The 25,228-nt window shown below is 42.2% G+C and overlaps 1 protein-coding gene across 10 annotated transcripts in view; it reads right to left on the minus strand.

Annotated features, from left to right (window-relative positions):
• hdac5 (histone deacetylase 5) overlaps positions 1–25,228 on the minus strand; it is a 52,943-nt gene that overhangs the window by 13,979 nt on the left and 13,736 nt on the right. For 5 of the 10 annotated variants that reach the window (XM_075453568.1, XM_075453565.1, XM_075453564.1 and 2 more), the window contains 16 exons: positions 13,976–14,062; positions 12,793–13,040; positions 12,497–12,641; positions 12,286–12,391; positions 10,154–10,287; positions 7,391–7,522; positions 7,168–7,277; positions 5,998–6,114; positions 5,569–5,680; positions 5,372–5,482; positions 5,078–5,271; positions 4,876–4,994; positions 4,569–4,764; positions 1,979–2,093; positions 408–541; positions 152–272 (listed from right to left, as the gene is read on the minus strand). In XM_075453568.1, the coding sequence (XP_075309683.1) occupies positions 152–272; positions 408–541; positions 1,979–2,093; positions 4,569–4,764; positions 4,876–4,994; positions 5,078–5,271; positions 5,372–5,482; positions 5,569–5,680; positions 5,998–6,114; positions 7,168–7,277; positions 7,391–7,522; positions 10,154–10,287; positions 12,286–12,391; positions 12,497–12,641; positions 12,793–13,040; positions 13,976–14,062 (2,181 nt within the window). Of the gene's footprint in view, positions 1–151; positions 273–407; positions 542–1,978; positions 2,094–4,568; positions 4,765–4,875; positions 4,995–5,077; positions 5,272–5,371; positions 5,483–5,568; positions 5,681–5,997; positions 6,115–7,167; positions 7,278–7,390; positions 7,523–10,153; positions 10,288–12,285; positions 12,392–12,496; positions 12,642–12,792; positions 13,041–13,975; positions 14,063–14,184; positions 14,244–20,882; positions 20,908–21,295; positions 21,414–23,008; positions 24,284–25,228 lie in introns of those variants that run through there. The other 5 variants (XM_075453563.1, XM_075453562.1, XM_075453571.1 and 2 more) reach the window with 5 other exon arrangements.

Below are 25,228 nucleotides of genomic sequence, written 5' to 3' on the forward strand. Positions count from 1 at the left end.
ATAATTATAGTAACAAAGATGGAGACGAATGAAGCTCCAAAATGCTTATTGGATAATAGATTAAAAGCAAAGTGAGACAAACATATAAAATGGCAGCTAGAAAAAATTGCTTTTAGTTTTTGACTAACAGTGAGTATAGACCAACAGTTACCCAGAAGCTTCTTGTGATCCAGTTTGTGCCGATTGAGCGGACTGGTTCCATACAGCAGAGTGTGGAACTCTGAATGGACCGACTGGATCTCATCCAAAGATGCTTTCCGCCCACGAATTCTCTGCACACACATTCAGACAGAAACAAAGACTTTGTTAGGGTGTGAGCATATGTTTAGTTTTCACAGGGGAGTAGCTCTTGCATGCATACGAAAGTTACTGTTTGCAAACTTTCATGTGTGCGCTTGTGTGTGTACCTCGCAGCGGCCCAGCAAGCCAGTCTCTTGCAGTCTGGACCAGATGCTCTGGACTCTCCCAGCATGCTCAGGATGAATGTGAGCATTTCCACACACACACTGATGCTTCAGCATCAGACTGTCATACACAAGACCTGGAGGAGAAAGAAAAAAAACAGACACCATGTCTATCATGTAATGTTTCTTGAAGAAAAAGAAAGAAAGACACAAAATTTTTTGCGGAATATTGCTGAGAAACACAACAACCAACAGAATGATGGCAAAAGGAAAAACTACACATTAGATGTTGGTAATAATTTCTCTAGAAATAAGGGCGATGACCGTAAAAACAGAAGATGAGTTGTAGTACCACAAAGGCTCCACAAGGTGTCAGTAGCTTCAAGTAAAATATGTACCTACATCTACAACATCTGTAACGGTGTTTAACAAAATATTTCTTCTATTCATTCTCTTTTAACTTAACTCTTAACTGATAAAGTCATTCTTTTGTCTTTCTTATTTTGTCAGATCAAACAATACCTCCAGGTAGAGACATTCCATTAAAATCAGAGGGGATGTAGCCGCTCAAAGTTTTTGCATAAAATCCCATTTTTGGAAATTTATTTTGCAAAATGTGCAGTATCATGGATTTTTGCTTTTGAAAATAATATTTATGCACCATCCCCAAACTAAACTGATGCTGCCAAGCAGGAGCTGAGGTCAGTACAACAGCAACCATGTTACATGCACTAGGGTCACAGCTCTAGGAAATGCAATATATTCTGCAGCATTTGATTAACCCTTATGGGGAGTGCTGCAAACCCAGTGTGGTTAGGGGAAAAAAAAGGAAAAAGAAAAAAACTTTTCTAAACACTTTCCCTGGACTTTGTTATAAAAACAACAAGAATTCGAGGGAAAATAATCCATAGGATTGGTGAGGTGGAAGCAACAAGAATTTGAGCACACTTACAGTAAGATGTAAGTCTTTAGGAAAAATTCTACAATAAACGCACTAAAAGAGGCTACATTATATACGTCTGATACAGATAAGATTAATATGAATTATTCTTTACCATGGTTGGTCATTTCAAATTAGGTTCATTTAAAAAACAGAGGTAAAAGCCACAAAAGGGAAATATTTTTACAAATCCCAAATAGTACAACTGCATGAGAATAATCAAGTGTCAATCAAGTGAATGATCCTTTCATGAAGGTTTCTTATGCTTAAGGAAATGCTAAAAGAAGATATGATTGGCTCTCATCATGACTGCTACTTAGATACTTTTTGGCCATTTCACTCAGTAATATTCTTAAGCAAAAAATATCATTTGACCGTGCCCCTACATTTTGCTTTTAAAAAGTTTATAATTCTTGTATTATACAGGAAAGAGAAAATAACTTTGGAAAAAGAAAACATTTAAAAGAAGTGAAAACTTAAAGAAGTGAAAAATATAAAACAGAAAATTTGCTACTGAAGACAAAACACTCAGCTCCCTGTTGCTAGGCAACAAGCATGGAGGCTTACGGTAGGTGGACTGACACTTTCAAACATTATCCATTCAGAAATCAGACGTGCACTCGCAAAAACTAACCAGTGGTGAAGAGGTGTTTGATGGGATTGACAGTGGCTGCAGGAGAGGACTTCGCTCTACCCAGAGGTCTGTGGGGCAACGAGGACTGGAACACACCCAGCTGCTGCAAGGAATTCTGGGACGGGGAGAGAAGGAGAGAGAAATGTTATGATTCATTGCAGGATGATTCAGAAATCATCCACATTCACTGCGGAGAAGGAGGAGGGTGTGTGTTTGTGTATGTGTGCATGAAAGAAAGAAAAGAAAAAAAAGACACTACGATTAACACCAAAAGCCCTTCTGTCTGCTTCTCTGTCATCACACACACAAAAAGAAATGACTATAATTAGAAATTGTTTTTCATTCATAAAAATCTGGATTGTTTGACATGTTGGCTGATTGATAAAAAAACTGCTGCCGCCACAGCCCAACTGACTGAAAATCTACCTCATCACCAACCCCCTCAGTGTGTGTGCATGTGCATGTGTGTGAGATATCAAGGTTTGTGTGAGCACTGCAACCACACACACATACATTTTCTGAAGTGGCTATATATAGGGAGTGTTGCTGTGCTCCCTGCTGAGAAATGGGTGACTCATCATGCGTGGGTGGACACTAAAACACACATACTTGAAGATATATACACACACATACACACAAACAGCAGCGAGTCCAGTGGTTGAGTCACCAGCTAGTGATGTCACTGCGGCGTCAACAATTGTATGTGGGGGTGTGTGTGTGTGTGTGTGTGTGTGTGTGTGTGTGTGTGTGTGTGTGTGTGTGTGTGTGTGTGTGTGTGTGTGAGTCTGTTGGCTCAGGTTCGACAGGTCGAGGCCAGTTTGAAAGGTTTGTAAGTGTCTTTGTTCCATGATATTAAACGGGGGGGGCCTCAACAATAATATACAGTCAGAGTCATGAAGAATTATCTTTAGAGGAAGTCTAGCAAGAGATGGTCAGATATCATGTCAAAATCATGTGGATGTACAGGATGAAACAGAAAAATCCACAGATGTGCGTGAGTATCCAGGAAACATCCTCACTGCAGAAACGGCATATTACCTAACAGAGTCGAGTGGAAAACTAAACTAATGTCATGGAAATTGGAAATATGAAAACTTTGCATCATCTCTTCGATACATAACCTGTAAGAACTGTTTCAAACAGTTTACTTACTCAAATATTCTGAGAAGGTCAACCATTTTAGTGGGGTGCATGGTTTTTTTTGGAGGGTCCAGTCACACCACAAAAGCCTCAAGGAGACAAAATGTAAACGGGTAAATGTTTCACTTAAACACTGTAGCCAGGAAGGAGCAGACTGCCAACGAGCACAAACTTATTTACACTGTGTTGCTCTCAAGATGCTCGAGGCGAGCAGCACAACACATAAATAATTGAAGACACTTAAAGGGAATTCCAAGATTTCTGACAAAGTGTCCGTGGGTCTTATGGAGTTCTATATAATGTTTAAAAATCAAAATATATAAATAAATTGTATAAAAAAAGTTTTGGGGGTTTTTTTGTGGCAAAATATGGAGCTGCATCAAGTTTAAAAAAAATGTCCACATGTGATGTCTTGGCATTCTGAGTAGCCTCTTTTTCACTGCTGGGCCCAAAGTGGGCGAGCGGGTGCATACAGGGGCCGATGGCATCTCTGCTGTCACTTCTGGGGTTAAATCGGGACTCCTGGTTAAGGGGAGGGTGTGCAAAGGTGGAAGGCAGGTTTTATCTCTTTAGTCTCAGGGACAGTTTCAGAGCAGGTTGGGTGACCTTCACAACAACACGGCATATTGTGGTTTGTACACTGTAAAAAAACAGGCTCACAAACTTTCTCTCCCACAGCACATCAGTGTAACTGAAGAATATAAGTGTTTGACAATCATCGCGGACAGACTAAATGGAAGACAGTTCATGTAGAATTAATGTAATTTTTCCCCTGGCAAAAGGATTCTATTCAGTCTGTGCGTCAGCAGTGTTCTGTCCACACAGAGTGGGATGCGACAATCAAAGCCACACACACACTGCCAAGTGATCACAGTATCACATTGTAGGAGCCGGTCGTCCTTGCAGACTGGCTCTTGTATGTGATGGAAAAAATATGCTCAGTCAAATTTGGGCAAATGAAATGCATATTGTTTTTACTCAGAGCAGATAAGACAGCTTATGTAATCAGTTTATCAAACCATAATAAGAAGAATTCCCATGAGGAATACTGAAGAATGATAGAGAAACAAACTGCATTTGATGTGACCGCAGCTGTGCGCAGCCTTCTCAGGTTAAGACTGAAGTATGAGGACGACTATTAGCGGGGATGAGTCAGATAGCTCTAACACAACGACCGCTGTAAAACACAGTGCGGCAGAAAACATCAGGACGTTGGCTGATGATGCGTTTGTGTGATTCATCGATGTGTGGGATGATGCTGCGTAATCAATATGAGTTTAACACTGACCTGTGACAGAAGCAGTGCTTCCAAACATTTGATCTATTGATGCATTAATTTTAACCAGTTATCTCAACTATCAGTAACTTCTATATCATCACTGAAACCTGTGAGCTGTCTGACTGCAGCATGCCCAGTCTGTACAGAGAAAAACAGTGTTCACACACAGACCTGCATGTAGCTCCCTCTCTCCTCTTCTTCACTCTCCCTCAGCTGGATGACTTCATCGTCCTCTTCCTCTTCATCAAGCTCACTCTCTGTACTCTCCCCTTTGACATGCATGCTCCTGTGCTCCTCCTCGCTCTTCACGTGCATGCTAAGGCGCTCCAAAGAATGTGTGCTGTCGTCAGATCCCTCCTTCTGAAGTCTAAATAGAATAAAGAACAGGGCAGACTTGAAAAAGACACACACCAAATAACACTATAGTGATTAGAGACAGATATCCTCCATGAGGTAAAACTTTTAAGGAAAGTCAGACCTGTTAATAGCTCCACCCCCATCATCCTCCTGCATGTCACTGGTCTCTGTTAGCTCCTCCTCTGTCTCCTCTGGATGAGTAGGTGGGGGGCGAGGAAGGTCTGCTCCCTTTGATAGCATCTAAACACATATGAAGGTATGTTGCTGAGGGAAAAAGTGTTTGCACGTGTGCCGTGTGTGTCAGTGTGTGAGGAAAAGTATACCTTGTAGTGTTTCTCCAGGAAGTGCTGGTGTTGCTGTTGGACCACCAGCTGCTGCAGGGCCTGAGGGGACTGGGGCAAAGGTGCGCTCTGTGTGCGAGCCAGTGGTCGATGGCGAGGCAGCTTGTTGACTGCACGCATGCCGGTGGTCACCCCTCTCTCTGCGGTAACCAGCGGCGACTGACTGTACATGGGGACTGGATGGGTGGAGTGTCACAGCACAAACACAGTGAGTATGGGTATCATAATATGTGTGGACACTATCTTAATTTCTGTGTACGTGTGTGTTGGTGCCACCTAGCATCGCAGTCTGCTGTCTGGCCTGCTCCAGCAGTAGAACATGTTGTAGCAACGAGGAATGGGCGGAATGGGAGGTGGGGGGCGGAGTCTCCACATCATGTACAACACCTGTAGGGGAACGCAGAATACTGTAATACAGTGGTGGATGCAGAAGAACTCAGTAGATTCTGAGGCATCACCTGTGTAAAGCTTACCTGCTGGTAGGGAGGATGTGGAGAGAAACTTCCCTGTTAGAGCTCCGCCCCCTCGCAAGGACTGGATGGCTTGATGCTCTGCCTCTTGCTGGGTAGACAGCTTCTGGGGGGGCTGTGTGTGGTTGTGACACAGTTACCGATAAAAGGTTTTGTGTTTGTCAAAATGTGAACTGCAAGTCATGCTTCTTGCAGTTTATCTGAGGTTTACAATCCGCATTTCACTTAAACGTAACCACTGTGTTGCTTATCTAAGTTCACCTTTCTATAATTCATCCACACCATCCACCAGTAACAGTAAAACTAAACAGTCACCTGACTGTGAAAAACATCTTCATTAATAGTTCTCTGTAGGAGCTAGTGTTACACATCTGCAGTGTATCTACAGTATATCAACTTGTGCAGGTGAGCGCGAGGGTTGGATCGACAAACCGTGATGTGTGTGTTGGTAGGGAGCCCTAGAGAGATATTTGGCAGGGAGGGTGAGGTGTAGAGACTCAGCGGACTCAATGTCCCATCAGCCCCCAGAGTCTGATGAAGAGATCTCAGCTGCAGACAGAGACAGAGGCAGACGGGTCAGAGACTTCAACAGTGAACTAGAAGCTAAAATTCTCCAGCTCTCTCTCACTTTATATCAAAACAAGACTTTGGATTTCGCTCCCCACCATAATCCAACAATTTCCCAAATTGGGATGAACAAAGTATTTATCTATCTATCTATCTATAGTCAACACCATCCCAAAACAAGGCCTCCCCCTTCAGTCTTACGTCTTTTTGTTATCCTCACCGCTCTGGAGGTTCTACCGGGTCCCTCTGTTACTGGCCACATGAAACCCCAATATTTGTAACCGTGTGACCTCTGCATGGGCCTGGATCTATCTCCATTTGAAAAAAACAACATGCCAGGCCAAGAAGACCATGATGGAACAGCAACATGGACTGCTTTGCAGGAGAATCCTCATTATCAGTCCCACATTAATGTACTGTGGACTGATTCCATGTCCATGCATGGGAAGCTTCAGAACAGCTGACCCATATGATAGTATATATAGACCTGTGTGTTCATGGATGAGTCCCAACTGGTTAGTGCACAGGGAAAACATGATTTCCCAGTGAGAACAATATTCCACTTTTCATCAGCAAACGAATGTCAGTTGTCAGTGACCGATACATTTTTTTACCTTGTTTTCATTGAGGGCTGTACCTCAAGATACCATTATTAGATTTAATTTACATTGCAAACTGTCTGCTTTAACAGGATCCTTTGCTCTTGTTGCTGTTGAAAAGATATTATCACAAATTAAACCTGACCTGACCACTCATCAAAGCTCTTCTTTTCAGAACCAACTGTAAAAACTATACATTAATAATAAAACTTACATTGTTTACATTTTGCAGTCATAGTATTTCATATTTCTTCATTAAGCTATTTGATCTTCACTTCCATCAGCTCAAAAAGAAAAACCAAAAAAAAACCTGACATCGATGAACTACAGGGGGCGAACGCGAGCTGTGATTTCAGACCGAAGGTAGGAGTGGATAACAGAACATGTTTTTATGAAGTTTCTGTGTCTGTGATGTTGTGTGTGTGTGTGTGTGTACCTCAGTCTGTATGTTAGGGACTGATCCAGTGTTGCCATTGGCGATACCCGTGTTGGAACTGTTGGGACTGCTCGGACCTGAACCCGGAGCACTGTTACAGAGAGAGGAAACTGGACCAGAAACACAGAATGACAGAGAGAGATAAAGATAAAGGAACTCATTTTCAAACATTAATCTGGTGTTCTTCATTCCTCTCAGAATGAAAACGCACGTCTTTGTTCACCTGATATCTCAATGGCCCTCTTCTTGAAGGTGCTGATGACGGTTCCGTCTTTCCTGCGCAGGAGTGGAGAGCTGCGCCTCTCTGCCACCTTCTGCTTCAACCGCGAGCGCACCTTCAGGTTAGGTTCTGACACTGGATGAGTCAGAGAGAGGGGCAAAAGAAGCACTCAGCTCAGAGCTGAAAGATCACAGAATACAGGAAGCCTAATGTCTTAAATTTAGGTCTATCTGGAATTTACTACAGCTGATAAAAGAAAATGAACTTTGTGCCAGTGAATTTCATTTGTGTTCTACTAATCTCTATATTTGGTTTTAAATTCTATTCTTTTATCCTTCTCTTCCTTCTTTAACCGCAGTGATTTGTTTGGGATGTATTTGAAAGGGCTATTCTATGGAGTAAAATCACAGGTGGATACAGAAATATAGGTACTATACTAATCCTTCAATGTGATTTGGCCAGCTGGTTTGCCTGCTGCAGCTACACACATTATATTTGAAGGTAACTTTGGTCTGTATGTCAAGGTGAAGAGGAAGGAGCTGGAGGAGGAAAAACATGCAGTTTTTAATGGGACCCAGCTGTCTAAACAGGATCTGGATCCAGGACAACTTGGAATGTTTTGTCACTGTCCAGCTGAGTATGATGACAGAGGTACCTGCTGTGCAACTAATCCAACCATTTAATCTATTTTCCATCACATATAAGACTGTAGGGACCTGGACGCATCATTCCCACACACTGGAGTATATTTACAATGTTTTTTTACTGTAAAATGACAACGTAACAACATGGAATGTAACACGTTAATCTCTTCTTAGTCCTGCATCTCGTCCTCAGTGTCCCTTTCTTCCCTCAGCGGTGTGTTTATGTGTATGTTATCTTCAGGTGTCATCTTCTCTTCACTGATGAGTCACCGTGAGTCATCACAAGCAGGCGCACACATACCCCTTGTGAAAAAGTCGGGAAGTTGTTTAAAAATACTAATTCCAACCGAATGAAAGTGTTAGTTTGCTAATAATTAGTCACAACTTTTTGGAAAAGAGTAACTATATATACATCTTCCACAGTATTTGCGTAGATACATATATACACCAATCAGCTACATTTAAATCACTCCGCTGTTATTCAAATCAAGTTTGCTTGACTAATGGATTTTACATTTAATTACTTTGAAGCAAACATAAATAAATATATACATTATACCCCATAATGATGCTGACATTATTCTGTTTGACTTAAATTATGCACTAATTAAAGGTTAATTTGACTCTGTATATAACAAGGTCAATGGGAAGTGTAACCAGCGGCTGACTTGCTACTTTTTGCTACAGACCGTGTAGGTATCCTTGAGGAGACAGACAAATGGCTGACATCGCGATTTAGATTGCCAAGGACTGTGCTGCTGCAAATATGCAGCTTGCTAGAGCCACAACTCCAGAGAGAAACACGCCGATCAAACCCAATTCCACCACATGTCCAGGTCCTCACCACCCTTGGATTTTTGGCCACTGGAACCTTTCAGAGGGAGATTGGAGACAGATTGGGTGTGTCCCAGTCCTCTGTGATTCGTGCGCTCCCTTTGGTCATCAAAGCTATCATCAGTTTATCACCCAGGTACATCAAATTCCCATACACTACTGTCCAACAAGTACAAATTAAGAGGGACTTTCATGCCTTGGCTGGACTGCCAAACATAATTGGAGCAATAGACTGCACACATATATGCATCAAAGCACCCGTGCCGTTGTTGAGCTCACTGAGCTGAAGGCCAGGTGGGTGTGTCTCGATACAGCGGGGGGAAAACTACTCTATAGCCCAGAAAAGGCATGCCAGATTTGCACAATATTGGCATGAACGAGGGTCTCCTACTACCTGAACCAGCCCAGGCAGACCAGAAGGTGTGGTGCCAGAAGACCCCGTCATGGACCACCCCATCAAAGTGCCATCATGATGAGGCAACAACTGATTGCACAGCTTTAGTTGCAGTCATCGAGCGCCTGGCCATGGCGAGATGTTTTTCTTATTTTTTTCATTTTCATATCAAACCATTTCTTCTTTATTTCAGTGACATTGCGAACTACAGGTGACACGGAAATTAACAGCACTCATAATAACTTCCCATTTCTTCGCTTTAGCAGGTACCGTAAGAACTTCAATCTCAGTCCCCGTAAAGTTGTTCTTTTTGCGCCTTGATGCAATTTTCATCAACACTCAACACTTCCTGGCACGGGAGAGTCATAGAGTTGCAGTTATCGAGTGCCTGGCCATGGTGAGACGTTTTTCTTATTTTTTTTTTAAGCCATTTTCCTATCAAACCATTTCTTCTTTATTTCGGTGACATTGCGAACCACAAGTGACACGGAAATTAACAGCACTCGTAATAACTTCTCATTTCTTCGCTTTAGCAGGTACCGTAAGAACTTCAATCTGTTGAACTTCAAAGTTTATGGTATTATTTTGGGCGTGGAGTATGCAAAATTACTACCCTCGTGCACGTACACTTAAATACGGATGGGTGGCATTCATCATTTACGCAGGTCTGTTTGTTGATTCTAACATGGCGTGTTCGTACGAGACCTTTGTCCGAAGAAAATGAGAGAAATTTAGAATAAAAATACGAAAATGTTCTTGCATGAGGCCCAATGTTCTGCAGTGAAAACCTGCATCGTGGCATCCTTTTGATAGCACGATGAACACCTACTTCATATTAGGTGGGTGGTCATAATGTTACGGCTATCTTTATATGTGTATGTTTCTCTGTCTTACCCGTCTTGCGGAGGGGAAAGTCGTCTTTGCCCTCGTAGCTCCCCAGCAGTGGGGGAAGTTTGTAGGAGGGAGGTGTTCCGGGGGTGTTGCTCTGTGGGGGGGGGCTCTGCTCCAGCGAGGTGTGCTGTGCTCCCCTGTGCGCGCGCACACACACACACACACACACACACACACACAAGAAGCATTATTAGATAGCTGAAAAACCTAACTAATAGCTGTTTCCTAACATTAGGGATGAATTTATTTTCTACCAAGATGTGCTGTATAACTCCACCTCCTCTAATCATGTCAATCAGTCATTTCCTTGGATGGTGTCCATATTATAGTGGATGTGGAAATAATACTGCATTCAATTTAAACTCAAAACTCGGAATATGCAAGTTCAACTGGAACTGAAGTCTGACTTGCAATCAGAAAGTTGGAGGAACATTGACATCCCTGACCTAAAAGTCCAACATGGCTGCCCACAAAAAATGATATAAAATAAGTTTATTTATTTATTAGCCTTTTACTCAGTTTGAGTCCCATTAAATAAGTTGTACTGTCCAAGTCCATCAGTAAACATGTTGTAGCTGTGTTTGGATAAACTGGATGTGCTGCTATCAACTCAAATTGCTAATAACAGCTTGTCTGGTCCGTGAGGAAATCCAACTGGTTTTCTGATTCACAACACAGTTCAGTCAGGTGTGACGTTACTACCACCTCTGAGTTCTGACTCCCGAAGTCAATCGAACGTAACATAACTCCTCCGTGCCTCTTCTTCCACTGATTTCCTCCTGGATTATAGCTGGTGCAACATTATTTCAGCTAACAGCTTCTGACACTGTCCTGACCTTTTCTTTTGTTGTTTCAGACCAGTGAACCATTTCCTGCTGCTGGGGCCACTGATACTGACTGAACATGGCATCAAATAATTTTCTAGCCCTTTTTAAACAGGGAACATAACATCCATGTTCTGGTTCTAGTGACAATTTTTCAGACATACATGTAGGTTTCTGAGATGGAAAAATGTGTTAATGAGATGTGTTACAAGTGTAACAAAATCATTAAAAGTGACTTTGGTGTATATCAAGATATCAAACATATGGAAGACAGAAAACAGTCCTCATGGTTACATCATGATGGCTTGACTACAGTTACCCACAAGAAAACACTGGAAATATCAAATGAGTCGAAGGTAGCTTTGACAAAAAACAATTTATCTTTGTGACAGACATTTAGCGTAAAAAAAACAAAGTTTTAGCATTACCTTGACAATAGGAAAGCAGCAACAGTTACACATTGTGTATTTATTCACAAAGCGCAGACTGACAGACAAGCACTAGATTCAAAGATGATGCTCAGCGACGGTCGAATCCTGATTTGATTTCTGTCTTTTCCACATGACAAAGAAGCTAAAGGATCAACAACAGCACCAACATAACCAAGAACAGCCCACAGCTCAAACTGTTCTACATGTTTATTCAACTGCCCCCCAAGAGGCAGCAAAACACTATAACATGTGGACATGTGTTTGTGGAGCACCAACACAGAGCTGTTGTACAAACCATGTTCAAATATAATTTGTTCAGTTTTAATGAAAAGTGGAAACCATATGAGATGTCTTTGTTTTAAGAACTTGATATGAAGAAACACTACACAAAAATGACTTACCAAGCCTCATCATCAAATTTAAAGAAATTATAGGGAACAAGTGAGTAGCATACTCGAGCAGCAGAATCTCAGTCCAAAACAAAAGGAGCCAAGAACCAAAATGAAACACAACTAGAAGCCTTTAAAGCAGCTTGTAGAGTCTGTCATCTCAGGTAAACAAAAGTGATGTGGACTCTGAATTATTTTATCTTATGAAGGGAGGCTTTTCAGAAAAATAATTTGGATTATTCATTGGAGGAAAACCTGGAAGGTCACTCCACCAGTGCTGTACACACATGCAGTGACTTAGATGTGCAATGTGGACAAGTTGCTAAAATGTCATTACCAGTCAAAAGTTAATTTTCATTTAGCCTGTTTTAGCACGTCATTCTAGGACAGGCAATTTAGATTTGGAAACCTAAGCTTGGATCAAACTACTAATCATAGTAACATTTCGCAATCACACTGTACACAAATTAAGTTTGTCTGTGTAATCCTACCAGCACTTTGGGGAGAAGGAATGATTCAATCCACCAGGACCAGGCTCTTTCTTACTGAGAAGGAACTCCTGCAGCTTCAGCTTCACCTCTGTGCTCGCAATGGCACCTTCCAAAACAAAAACACATACAGACAACAATCAGGACACTTCACCGCCTTTATGCTGAAGGTTTATAGACAGAGCAGAGAGTACTGAGTCTGTGTAGAACCTACTCTCTTTGCCTTTCTCCTTGTTCCTCAGCAGCAACAGTTGTTGCTCTAGTCTCTGTTTCTCCTGTTCTTCGTGTCTTTGTTGCTCCAGTTTCCTCTTCTGCTCCAACTCCTGCTGCCGTTTGGCTGCCAGCAGCTCCTGTTGTTGCTTACACACCCACACAGACACACACACACACACACACATGTTCATATTCGGGTTGCAGAATGTTTCTGGGATGAATAAATGAAATAGTAATGAGAGAAAGAATAGGAAATTGAGAAAGAAAGGGAAGATGCAGCCCTGTGATTTAAGCCACCTTTAAATGTTCCTGCAGTTGGACCTCATGTTGTCTAGTTAGCACTTCGTGTTTTTTCTGAAACTCAGCAAACAACAGCTGCTTCTGGAGCTCCTGCTGCTGTTTGAGAAGCATGAGTTCCTGCTGAAGCTGCTGCTCTCTCAGGGCTGTATCAACCGCCGTGCCACCAGACAGAGATCCCACTCTGGACTCTGTTCTTAAGTCCACTGGGCCTCCTCCTCCTCCTGGGCCTTCACCAGGACCCAAACCTGGAAGTACAGTATATGACTGGGGTCATCTTTTCTACCCTTTCAAAGGGGACCAAAAAACCCCTTTGAAAGAACATCCAAACAAACTTAAGCCAACCCTGAAGACACACATCTTCACACAGGTGTTATAGACAGCTGAACCATGCCGTGAGATATTTCAGTTCTTATGAAGTAGGGTTGAGTGCAGAACTTTTAATATTGCAATATTCAGTGTCTTGTCTGCAGTAGACAGCAGTCAGTGCTCACAGTTTGGAGAACCAGAAACTACAGTATCCTGACAGGTAAAAGCTACTTAGAAGGGGATTGAGAGAAAATACATTTTTTTGCCATCTAAAACTACTCAAGATGAGTCATATAGAGAGAAAATTGATGAAATGATGTCAGTTACACAACTTTCTCACACCAAACATACTTAAAGCGGGACACTATTAATTAAACATTGCATGAGCACCTTAGACTCCGTTTTAAACACATATCCCATCTGATGCAGAGTGACCCTGTTTCCGTCACTAGCCATCATCCAATCCTACGCACCTGAAGCCACACACCAAGACCCCCCCCCAATTCCAAACAATCTCAAATAGATGTTGACTCACATCATCATCATATTTTTCACATTTTTTAATACTCTTCAAATGAATGTTTTTTTTTAAGTCGCACATTGTGGATGTTCTGAATGTGCTGTGGCACTATGGCCAGTGCTCGCAAAGAATCTGCAAAGCAGTAAATCAAGATCAGCAGCAGCACTGCGTGAATCTCTTCTGTGCTTATTTTTGTTTGTTATGACATCATCATCACTTGTTGAGCAGCCTTCCTGCTAGCCAGGACTGGAGTAGTTTGTTGTACAGTCGCATACAAATGTGACAGGCAAAAACAAGACTAATGGCTCTGGGTATTTTTGGTGGATGCTCAAGTTTAGAGAACTCGCTACTCACCGCCTTCTCCACCTCCTCCTCTCTGATCGCTTGTCGTTCCTACTGGGCTCTGCATGCCTGAGGGGAGGCTGCTCTTCACCTCCACTACTGCGGAGAGAAAGAAAAATAAGTGATTGATTAGTCTGGAAAGTGTTGTCAGGGACATCACAGATTATTACATCACTCACTGCATATACACACACACACACACACTGTATACAGTCAGTTACCATTTCATTCAGGTGAGCTGTGATAGTGTTGTTGAAAGTGAGGGACACAGCGTCCTGCCCCCTAAAAATAGCCACAAGCCTAACATTAGCCCACCACTGGACAGCACTGACTGGAAGTGTTACCTTGGCATTAGTCTAGCCTATATTCAGCGTGACTGAGCTAAAGGACACTGCGCAATATGTTAACATGTTCTGTAAATAGAGACAAATCATCACAGAGGGCCGCAGTTATTCATAGCACAGCATGAATAAAGAAAAAAACAAACTTGCTGTTTCACTGCAGAAGTGAGTGTGAGAGGAAACATTAAAAGTGCAAATGTTTCCCTCCTCTTTCCTCAATCTGTGACACCTGCACTGCCCCAGCGTGCTCTCAGTCTGATCAGTGTGACAGATTAATATTGATTTCCTGCCCCCGGCACAAGAGTGGTTGTAGCTGACACTTCACCTTGTGAAATGACAGATGTGGGAACTCATCATCCTGTCAAGTCGGTGTATAGAACAGGAGTTTTGACCAATAATGTGTAGATAGTGGGGAAAAAAATTGGCTGCTGTGATTGGCTGGTATGGCTTCCGAGAGGTGACACTGGTGTATGTATTTGATGTGGCCAATAAATAAAGTAAGTTTCAGGGGTCTTTAAGAAACAATCTGAGCATGACTATTAAAACTTTTGTAACAGTGCAAGAGGCATCATCATACGGACAACTTTACATACCAAATATGGACTTATTTAGTTTACCAAACTGACTCATCCACCACATGCCCTCTGTGCTTGTAATTTTAGGGATGTCCCAATCAAGTTTTTTTTATTCTTGATCTTAAAGTAAGATTTAGCATCTGCTAATACTGAGTCTCAATCCAACAATGGCATTTTCCAACAGTTGCACTCTACACACCATAAAAACATTAAAGGTGCCGTCGGCAACATTTTTTTTAGTCATATTAGCTTGAACTGTCATGGGATTCTGGAAGTAGAATATTAAATAGGCTGTTTAGGAAAAATCCCGAATTCTGTAGCTCCCTCTAAAGCCTGTAATCGTGCTTGCAAAAATCGAGCGCTTCGGCTGTTTTTAACTAATCACGTTACCTACCTGTCAATCACAGCTTGTGCACACGCTGCTATCGAGCCCCCAGCTTGTGTGCGCGCACACTGGTGTGAACTCACGTGCACAACCTCGTCCAAAGAGGGGGAGGGGTTTGGGGGGCGGTTTGGAGCTTGGTAGAGGTTGGGGGAGGGACCTGAAAGTTGTATCAGTTCGAATTTTCTGACTTTAGACTCGGAATTTTGAAAACCTGCAGACGGCAGCTTTAACTAGTAGTTGAAACATAAACATGTTTTCTGGTGCTTCACTGGAACATTCTTCTCCGTCTCACACCGATGGGAGCTAATAAGCTAATAAGCCACTGAACGCACTGTGGTGGCTGATGTAAAACAACAGAAATCAGCTGATAAGGTTTACTCAGTCAGATGAGTCAAAAGAACACTTTGATTGGTATCATGATTTGACACTTGAGATCATATCTTGACATCCCTAACAAAAAATCGTGGAGTGCTCATGTTCCAGCTCCAGGATGCTGCAACACTCACACTGAAATTTTCCCATCAGGTGCTTATACAACGACATTTGGACCATCTCTTTAGTTCGGCTTTAGGCAGTTCAAAGAGCCAGCAGGTCAACAGGTCGTCTGATAAGACAGGAGGTAGGCAGTGTGTGTGTGTGTGTGTGTGTGTGTGTGTGTGTGTGTGTGTGTGTGTGAGGGAGGGAGGTCCCAGCATCCCGTTTCCATCTGCAGCTATTAAAGTGCCCTTGAGCAGAGCAGTGATCCTGACCTACCACAGTTCTGTGACGACTGTACTCTCTTGTCCTCGGCTGACTCCTGATGGGATTAGGCTACTTCCCGGAAAATGCCACACACTATAACATGCTGACATTTCAGGATCTTTCCTACCTGCTGGCCAGGGAGGAAATTCAATTAGGACTTACTGACAGTGGAGTCTGACCTTTGACCTTTGTAAGGTGCTCTGATTGGTCACTTCCCATTCTTTGGTACACTCTTTCTGCTTCTTCATCCTACATGGGTTCTAAGCCAATCAAACACCAACATCCAAGCTGGTTAGCTCTGTCCTGGAGGATTGAGACAAGTTTGGCCTGAGACTACGACACAGATAATTAAAAGCATGCTGTGAGAAGCTGCGCTTTAAACTTGTTGTTAATGCAGAGATATACTAATACATATAAAGCAGAAGTCAAGTTTCGGGTGTACAAGTTTGTGGCTGCCAAAGAAAACATTTTGAAACTGCTCAGAATCTGAGAGTCGTGGATAAACAAGGACCGTGTGTGTGTGTGTGTTTGTGTGAATATGTGCACGTGTGCAGCCACTCGCATCTAAATTACCTAAGCAAATATCCTGGCGTTTCACTGTGACGCATGTGTCTCCCCTTCCACTACCACACACGCTGTCTGTGTGTCTGTGTGTGTGTATGTGTGTGTACGTGAGAGACTGGTCTGAGTGTGTGTTCAACAGTTCGTTTGGCAAGAGAGCAGCATTCCACAGCAGCCAGCGTCTGACGTCAAACTGAGGACATTTATAGTCTGGTAAACACACACACACACTAACACACAGTCTGACAAAGAGGCGAGACTAAGGCAACGTTTCAGTCAATCGTACCGGGTTCTAACAGACCACCTCTCACTGCAGTCACACACATTGATTCATGCTGGAGGCAGTAAAAGAATGAGAGACAGACCATGAATCCAGTTTGTACGATCTCAGTGTGCATAGCTTTAATATGATACTGAATGCATCGCAGAAATGCAGCATCAAGGACTGAACATGAAACAGGCAAACCATTTAACACTGTGATATATCAAGATTAGAAATGAGGCACAAATACCGCAGTCAGGTTCCATGTTTGCACTGTTCAGGTCCATGTGGGCTCCTAATAGCACTCCACTAGCATTTCCACATCTGCAAGCTTATCAACTGAAAAAATCCTGCAGTCTATAAACTGTCAGAAAGTTAATTTTGCAAATTGATCAAGAACTTTAAAATGTCTGACTTTTTCTTTAGCTGTTATTTTTGGAGCAGCAAGCAGGCCTGGGAGAGTCTCAGTGACAACAAAGTTTTAGCATGTCAAGTACATCGGGTTTGCCATCTTCATTTGGTGTGTTACATCACTAAAAATGCAAATACGAACTAAGAATTAAGTCCATCACAGCTTAATGGGAGTATCACTATTTGTGCATCTGTTTAATATTTAAAAAAAAAAACACATCTACGTAAACTAAAGCTCATCCTCTTGAGTTCTGGACAAAATTTTACACCAATTCTTCAGATGAAATTTGAAATTCTTTACTGCCTAGGTGAAAACTCTGACCAACTTGTAGGAATGGTAAAAGTGTAGGGATCATTAAGGTGTTTCAGAGCAGTGTAGCCAGCTGTAATTTATCGATCTTCTTATTCTAAATATTCTTCTGATACTTAAGAACAAAAACAGATATGATCCACAACACAATTCTAAATTAGTTAAGGAAGATATGGTCATGTTCTGTGTACAGTTTCAGTCACGAAGGACTCAACAACTGGTGAAATAAGGACCTGTTTTTTTTTTTTTGTACCTTTGACTATCGATTTTTGGGCAGAATGTTCATCTAAACACTGTATACTGTATGTTGCTCTGTCACACATGATCTCTCTTTTGCCATTCAATTAAAACAGACGTTGTCATTGTGGAGAATAAAGTGTAGACTGATGGGGAAAAAAAATTGTAATTTTGATCAGAGCCCCAAGTACAAACTGTTGGATTCAATTATTTCCAAATGCATCACATATCGATATAATTATGTAGATATATTGTCACATTCTATATCCCATAAGAAAAAACACCAATGTTGCTAAAAAAAAGAGTAAATAAATGAATATAATATCCAGCCCTTACTGTGACACTGGAATGCAACAATTCTGCACAACAGTCCATTGACTTGGAATTTGCCACTTCTCTGACTTTTACAGGAATTTCTCATGTTGCTGATTTATAGCAAAAAGTGATCCAGTAAATATGAAGAGAGTCACAGATCTGACACAAATGCTCAATAAAATATGTCCGAGCTATTTTTTTTTTTTTTTTTTTTTTTGCATGACACAACATTACAGGCTCCATTTATACGTTTAAGAGTTATTTTTCTCTTAAACGCATTCTGTCATTTCAACATATGGAGACAGCTGAAAATGTCACTTCTCAAACAATTTTAGAGGTGGTTTCTCTTGCAAATGTTGTCTTACAATACCACTGCTGCCTTATTTCTCCTCATTGGGTACTCATCAGAGAGAGAGAGGGGAGAGGCTGAAGCATGATCAGAAATTCTCTTTTCCCCACTTATGGCTCAGGTGCTGTAAAAACACTTTGGCATTGTTGGTAGATAAAATATGGAGTAGTATTTCTCTAAGTTGTAGATCATGTGAACCATTAAGACCTTCCATAAAATAAGATTTTGAGGTACGCCATCTTTTCTATCTATTAATGTATGCAGTTCAGACTGGTATCCTGCAGACAGTGACGTTACTAAAGGCTGAGTTATACTTCTTTTAACTGCCCTAGCGCTTGCGTCTTGCGCTTGTGTTAATAGCTCGAGACGTTTATGCTTCATTTAGCTTTGCCGGCGCTTGCGTGTGCTGCGTGGCGATTCACCGCCAGGACAGTAGGTGGAGCAGCGGGTTTTTTTCAATGAGAAGCCTACTACGATGAAAGGAAATTCACCGCCAGGACCTCGTCGGCAAGTCTCTCTTCGAGTGGATAATATATTATATATATTATGTCTATGGGATTCATGCTTCTTCTTCTTCGCTTTCTACCTTGGCGTTTGAAAACAGCGGTCTTTTATTAGGGGATGAAACCGGAAGATGAACACGCCGCCGGATGTGATGTAGATAGTGGCTTGTGCTCGCGTCCAGAGTGGCTACTCTATAGCTCTGCTTGCGTCTTGCGTGAAGTTTAGAAAATTGAGGTGACACACGCAAGCACGCAAGGGGGAGCTTGCGTTGCGTCTTGCGTTGCGTCTTGCGTTGCGTCTTGCGTTGCGTCTTGCGTTACCTCTTGCGTTACCGACTATAAACCAGGCTTAAGTCCAACCAGGTAAGATTATCACCACTACTGCTATAGTAAAGTAAACAAAAGCTCATACAGAAATTAAGCTGATATGTTAAAATGCTGTCGGGTTGATTGAAAGGTTTGCATGTCAAAATAAAAAAAGCCTTTTTTTCCTTCACTCTTCTCCCGTTCCTGAAACTCCAGTCTCACATTGCTGCTACATTTGCTGTTACAGGGAGGTCTTTCTGGAAACCAATATTCATCTTTTTTTTTCTCTCTTTATCTATGTCTTGTTTGTTCTGCATTGCTAAAAGAATAAAAAGGCACCATGACGTCAGCTCTGCGAAACGCTCGACAAAAAAAAAAAAAAAAAAAAAAAAAAAAAAAAAAAAAAGACAAGAGGGAGAGCAAGAAAAGAGAGATCAGGAGGGAGTGTGCGGTAAAAATAGTAGAATGGCTGTGTACTTTAGACAAATTAGAAGCTTACAGAGGGGCAGGAGTCATGTGTGGTGTTGCTATGGCGACTTCAGGGTTGGTTGAATTATGGGCTGGCTGACTGTAGGTACAGTGGATGTAGTCAGACGGGTTAAAACAGACGAGGTAAAGCGGTTAAGACCCTTTACGTTTAATTAATAAAACGGTTAACATAAACTGTTTTAAAGCTGTATTATTAGTTTATTTCCATAATTCAACTTTAACTGATTGATATACCGTACAGTGAAGGGGATTGGTCTCGATGATAAAACCATAACTAATGACCACCCAACTCTGCAAGGCCCTCAGCTCTGAGCATTTTAGGGTCTTTGAGGTCATGGTTTTGTTTTTTTAAAGTGTGAAACAATTCAGTTTTCAACACTGAAACCAAAACTTTTGGAAAACAGATTTTTTTATGATTGGACTGAAAAAGTCTGGCTTGTAACGTTAGAATGGACACATGTTCCCTCTTTGTTTAATTGTCAGTGGAAGATCCAGCCAAGATAATGCTGGTGCTAATCTGGCTAACATGAGGTTTTACATGGTCACAGACTATGCTGCGGAACAGTGTGTTATGGAGTACACACGGCTCCATAAAACTACACTAATGACACAGAACCGAAACGCCAACAATACAAGTTCTGGACCAGACCCGGTCGGACCTCGAGTAGGAGGGACAACTCTGAGATAGAAGAGAAGAGAATTTTTGCATGCCCAGGTCATTGTTATTGGATTTGACAAAGCTATCAGTCCTATTGAAAATGACATGCAGTTCCAGTTGTGTCCAAGCGTTGTCATGTGGACAGAAACGGTGCTGTGTGGATGTGATTTTTCTTTTTGAGGGGGGGGGGTAAATAGAAGAGAGGGAAAGCCCCAATGTACATAGCCTTAATCTCTTGCTTATGTCTCAACACCTGTCAACACCTGATTATGACTAAGAAGTTGAAGAGGTCATCCACCAATTAAGAGGGTGCTGGTTTGATCCCCGTTGTCTTTAGCTCACATGTCCTTGGTCAAGATACTGAATGCCAAAGGAATAGGAACTGGGTGAATGTGGCTTATTTTGTGAAGTGGTATGCAGCGGGCAGCAGTTTAAAAGCTAAAAGCGATGCCTGCTCAGCAAGTAGAAAAGCTTACCATGATCAGGTGAACACGGTGGAGCATTTAGCGCATTATCCCTGGGTATCGTTGAAGACCAAAACAGACGAGAAATAAAAGGGTAACGTGCAACTTCTTTTTCCTTCCATCCATTTTCTATACCCTCTTTGTCCCGTTCAGGGTCCGGAAGCCCATCTTAATCATCACAGGGCCAACACAAAGAGAAATGAGTCACACCTCCACAATGTATGCACATGCACCGTCCCAGTCAGCCGGAAGACCAGCTTGTTAGGTTTGGGCTACCACCATAGATTGTGGTAAAGACAGTCATTGAATACCACATGATGATATAAAGATTTGCTAGTGCTATAGTAATGTAAACACAAAACAACCATGGTGTCTATTCTTTTACAAAGTTGTAGTCATCTCAGAAAAGCTTTCTCGATGCTTACTCTTTTACGCCTTTATTTTCTTGCCTCCTGTAGTGTTGCTTGATGTGGAAGGTTAAACTTGGAAACGGAAAGAGGAGCTGGTAGACCGTCCAATCATTCGGCCGGAGCGCACTGGCTGGCTGACCTTTTTACACTCCTGTGACAGACCTACGAATTTTAATTCCTCACCCACCCACACACACAAATTCATTCATCGCCGTCAGCATGTTTAGAGAATGTCAACACATCTGAGAAAAAGTGCATTTAGAGAAGATCAGATAATGTGCCATTAAAAGGGTGCACGTGTGTGTGTGTGTGTGTGTGTGTGTGTGTGTGTGTGTGTGTGACAGACATGGAGGAGGAATCAAACCGCTGCATACAGCCAACACTGTGTGGGAAAGCATGATTATATATTATTGTATATTTAAAATAATAATAACATTAACAGAGTTGCATGTAAATATTGGGGCTGCTGGAGGCTTCTTGTGTCTTTTTCAGTCCTAATTTTTCTTCACTAGAAAATTATTATATTATTTCACAATATTTGTAGATCTTTCTAAATCTCCTACGCGAGTCAAATGCACCCTGGATTATTTTTTTGAACCCCTTAGAAAGCTCTTAGTTCTTGATATGATGACTGGTCTGCTTAGTGAATTTAAATCATGACAACAGCTAAATTTAATTTGTTTGACTGTTATCTTTAGAAATACACAGTTTCAGAGATTATCTAAGCGTTTCCTTCAAAAGGCAACAACTTCCAGATTTGCCTACATTTTCCTAATGCTGTATATGTTAAAGAATGACTCATTCTGCTTCAAAGTCACCAGATGTGAATATGAACCATTCCTTTGAGTTACAGAACAGGATGAGGACTTTGACATTTCTTTTATCACATATTCAATGATTCATTCAATAATTAGAAAAAGCCCCTAAAATTAAGGATGGTATAATTAAATGAACAAACTGTTTACTCTCCTAGCACAAATATTAATCCCTCAAAATTTTCTCTTGGTCATCCCTCTCCCACTCCAGCAGCTCCATGCCCCCCCAACAGGAGAGTCCACCCCGAGACGGAGAACCACTCTCATAGCTTAAGATAATTACCAGATGAATCTATAAAAGTACTTTAACCTTTCGAGGCGACCATGTGTGTGGTTTATAGAGAAATGTCGAATTATTTGCCCTTCTCTTGAATCTGAACAAGATGTTTTTTTGTCTTTAAGAAGACAGATTTTAGCAAGTTCACAGTACAGCATGAAAAATACTTTTTAGTGTGACGGGGGAAACAGAGTAAAACTGCAACAGCTGGTTGTGGTATAGAAATAATGCTTTTTTTTTCCTATTTTAGCAAATACAGCATGTTGGCTAAGAAAACATCATATATACGTCACGGCCCCCGATACTGCAGCAACTGCTGTTTATGCCGATAAGCCAGCCAAACTTAAATACTAACTGTCCACTATTTCTACTACACCTGAATGCACCTGTTTCTTTCATCACACACACTATCTTTTCCTTACAGCTCTCTTCCTGCAGTCCCACCCCTTCAAACGTTCCTTTCTCCTTCAGACCTAAACATACCATCCTCATTCTCTGTTTTATCATCAAAACATCTGAGAACTCAAAACACACACAGCAAAACGCCTGCTTGTAGAAACCCAACATTTTTCAATAATTTAATCAAACCACAGCATCCCACTCCGCCCCACCTCTGCTTTCCCAGAGATGACTCACCGGCGGTAGGCATGGCTGTACTGGAGCCCCTGTTGCCAGTCAGGAGCTCCAGAGGCTGGTGATGGCTTTCTGTGCTGGCAGAAGAAAAACAGGACTCAGTCTCATAGATAGTCTGCAACATGGCGCACAATCCTGACACGGTGGGATGTAACAGCATGCCAAGACAAAAGCTGGTGCTTTAATTGGTTTAGGAAAAAAAAAAAAAAGTCAGCGCTTCCTCAGAAAATGCAGCATGGCTTATTGAGACTTGAGCAGCCAAGGACGAGGGGGGGTGTCTGAAAATAACGAGGCTGTTAAAGTAAAAACTTTATCCGAAAGATTCTCCTGTGTTTCTGTTGTGTAGCCAGGTCTAAGCTGTGTTCTGCAGTCTGTAGCTGTTCAGCTTCAGCTGTGATGGCCAGTCACCATCACCTCGGACAAAATCCTCTCTGGTATCGTAGTCTTAGCAGCAGGTTCCAGGAAGTCTTCCCACCGATGCGATTGAGGAATTGAGTCAAAGTAAATAAGGATCACCCCAAGTGCTGATCCAGCCTCCTGAAATAGTTGCATTGGCTGGTGTGTTTTGGGAGGTACCGGACAGTGTTAAAGATGGAGGAGGAAAGTTTGTTTCTTCCGGTGCAGCGAATCTTCAGGGATGTTCCCAGCCAAACAGAAGCAGCAGAATCGCAGCCAGGAGGGAGTCAGTGAGATCTGGTTACTGTGCACAGCCAGTACGACGGAGCCCCTCCACAAGCTGAAGTGCTGCTGCAGCCTGTTCGCCACTTCCTGCAGCCGACAACAGAAATACAGAGACGGAGGAGAAGCTGATTTCCCTGCTTGGGTGCATCAAAGGATCCTCTCGCTGTTCTCCTCCTGGCCAACAAGAGGGAGAGGAGAGGAGGAGCAGGAGGCGTAAGAGGAGGAGGAGGAGGAGAGGCAAGGACGTAAATAGCTTTGGGACAGCGCTCCCCGAGGTTCCATGTTTCCAAAATTAGAACTAAGCGCTGAGAGAATGACAGAGAGAGGAAAATGGAAGGTAGGAGGAGAAGACAAGCGGCCAGTTTAGAATCCTCCCAGAAAAAGAACACAGAAAGAGCAGAGCTCTGAGCTGCAACCAGAAACAGCTGCTGGTCAGGCGGCTAACATTCACTGTCTGAGTCGCCGACGAGTGTGTGTATGCGGGTGTGTGTCTGTGACGCTTTGAGCTGCTGAATGAACGACGAGAGAGAGGAGACGGAGGGAGGGGGTGTGAAAGAGGGAGGCTGAAAGTAGATCACTGGGTGGGAAGGAAGTTAGATGGGTGAGGAGAAAAGTCAACAGCAGCTCGTTTCATTTTGGCGAACATCAACACACACACACAAACACACACACAGAGGACGAGGGGGAACAAGGACCCTCCTTCTACGTCGTTTTACCTTTTTTCACTGCTAAGAGAAGAGAGGAGAAAAGAAGAGAGGAGATGAGAAGAGAAGAAAAGAAAAGAAAAAAGAAGAGAAGAGAAGAGAAGTAAATACTAACCCAGAGGATGGGGGGTTGATGGAGGGATTGGGGATGAAAATAGCCTGCCAGTGTGGAGGAGGAGCCAAAGATAAAAATAGACAGGAAGAGAAGAGAGAGAGAAGAGCCTCCAGCTTTGGGATGTTGGGGGGGTAGTGGCATTCAGTGCTTTCATGTTTCTGCGCTGCATTTCTCAGAGATCAGCCATCAATCACAGAGTGTGGGCGGGGACGGTGGAATCTTCCTCCGGTTCTGATTTTCTGTCGGCTGTGCTTGTGCAGTTTTTAGCCATTAAAGCTTTGACTGCACACGCTCACACACCATGTGTGAATATGTACAATATGATAGAAGGGTGCAATGCAACTTGTGGCTGTGCTGGGGATCTGGGCGCTGTCAGTGTTTAGCTTGAACTGTTGGTGAAATCTCTCAGTAACTACTGAAGAGATTGTCATGAAATCGGAACCATCGTGTCAACAAGATGTTTCCTACCCACTTCCCAGATTTCCCAAATTGTCATCCAGTTTCAAGGGACAGCTGATCCTCATTAATAAACTTCCATTTACTACACAGATTAGCACCAAATTGTGTTAAATAAAATGTACTGAACGTTATAATATTCCCCTCAGGAGGAATCTTTATAATGTCGACAATCTTTCAATTAGTCCAAGTAATGTCATAAGGTCAGTTTGCAACAAAAAAACATTTGATGATATCATGACGCCAGAAATGAGGAAGATTCTATGA

Source organism: Odontesthes bonariensis, chromosome 21 (assembly GCF_027942865.1).
Source record: "Odontesthes bonariensis isolate fOdoBon6 chromosome 21, fOdoBon6.hap1, whole genome shotgun sequence".
Taxonomy (NCBI): domain Eukaryota; kingdom Metazoa; phylum Chordata; class Actinopteri; order Atheriniformes; family Atherinopsidae; genus Odontesthes; species Odontesthes bonariensis.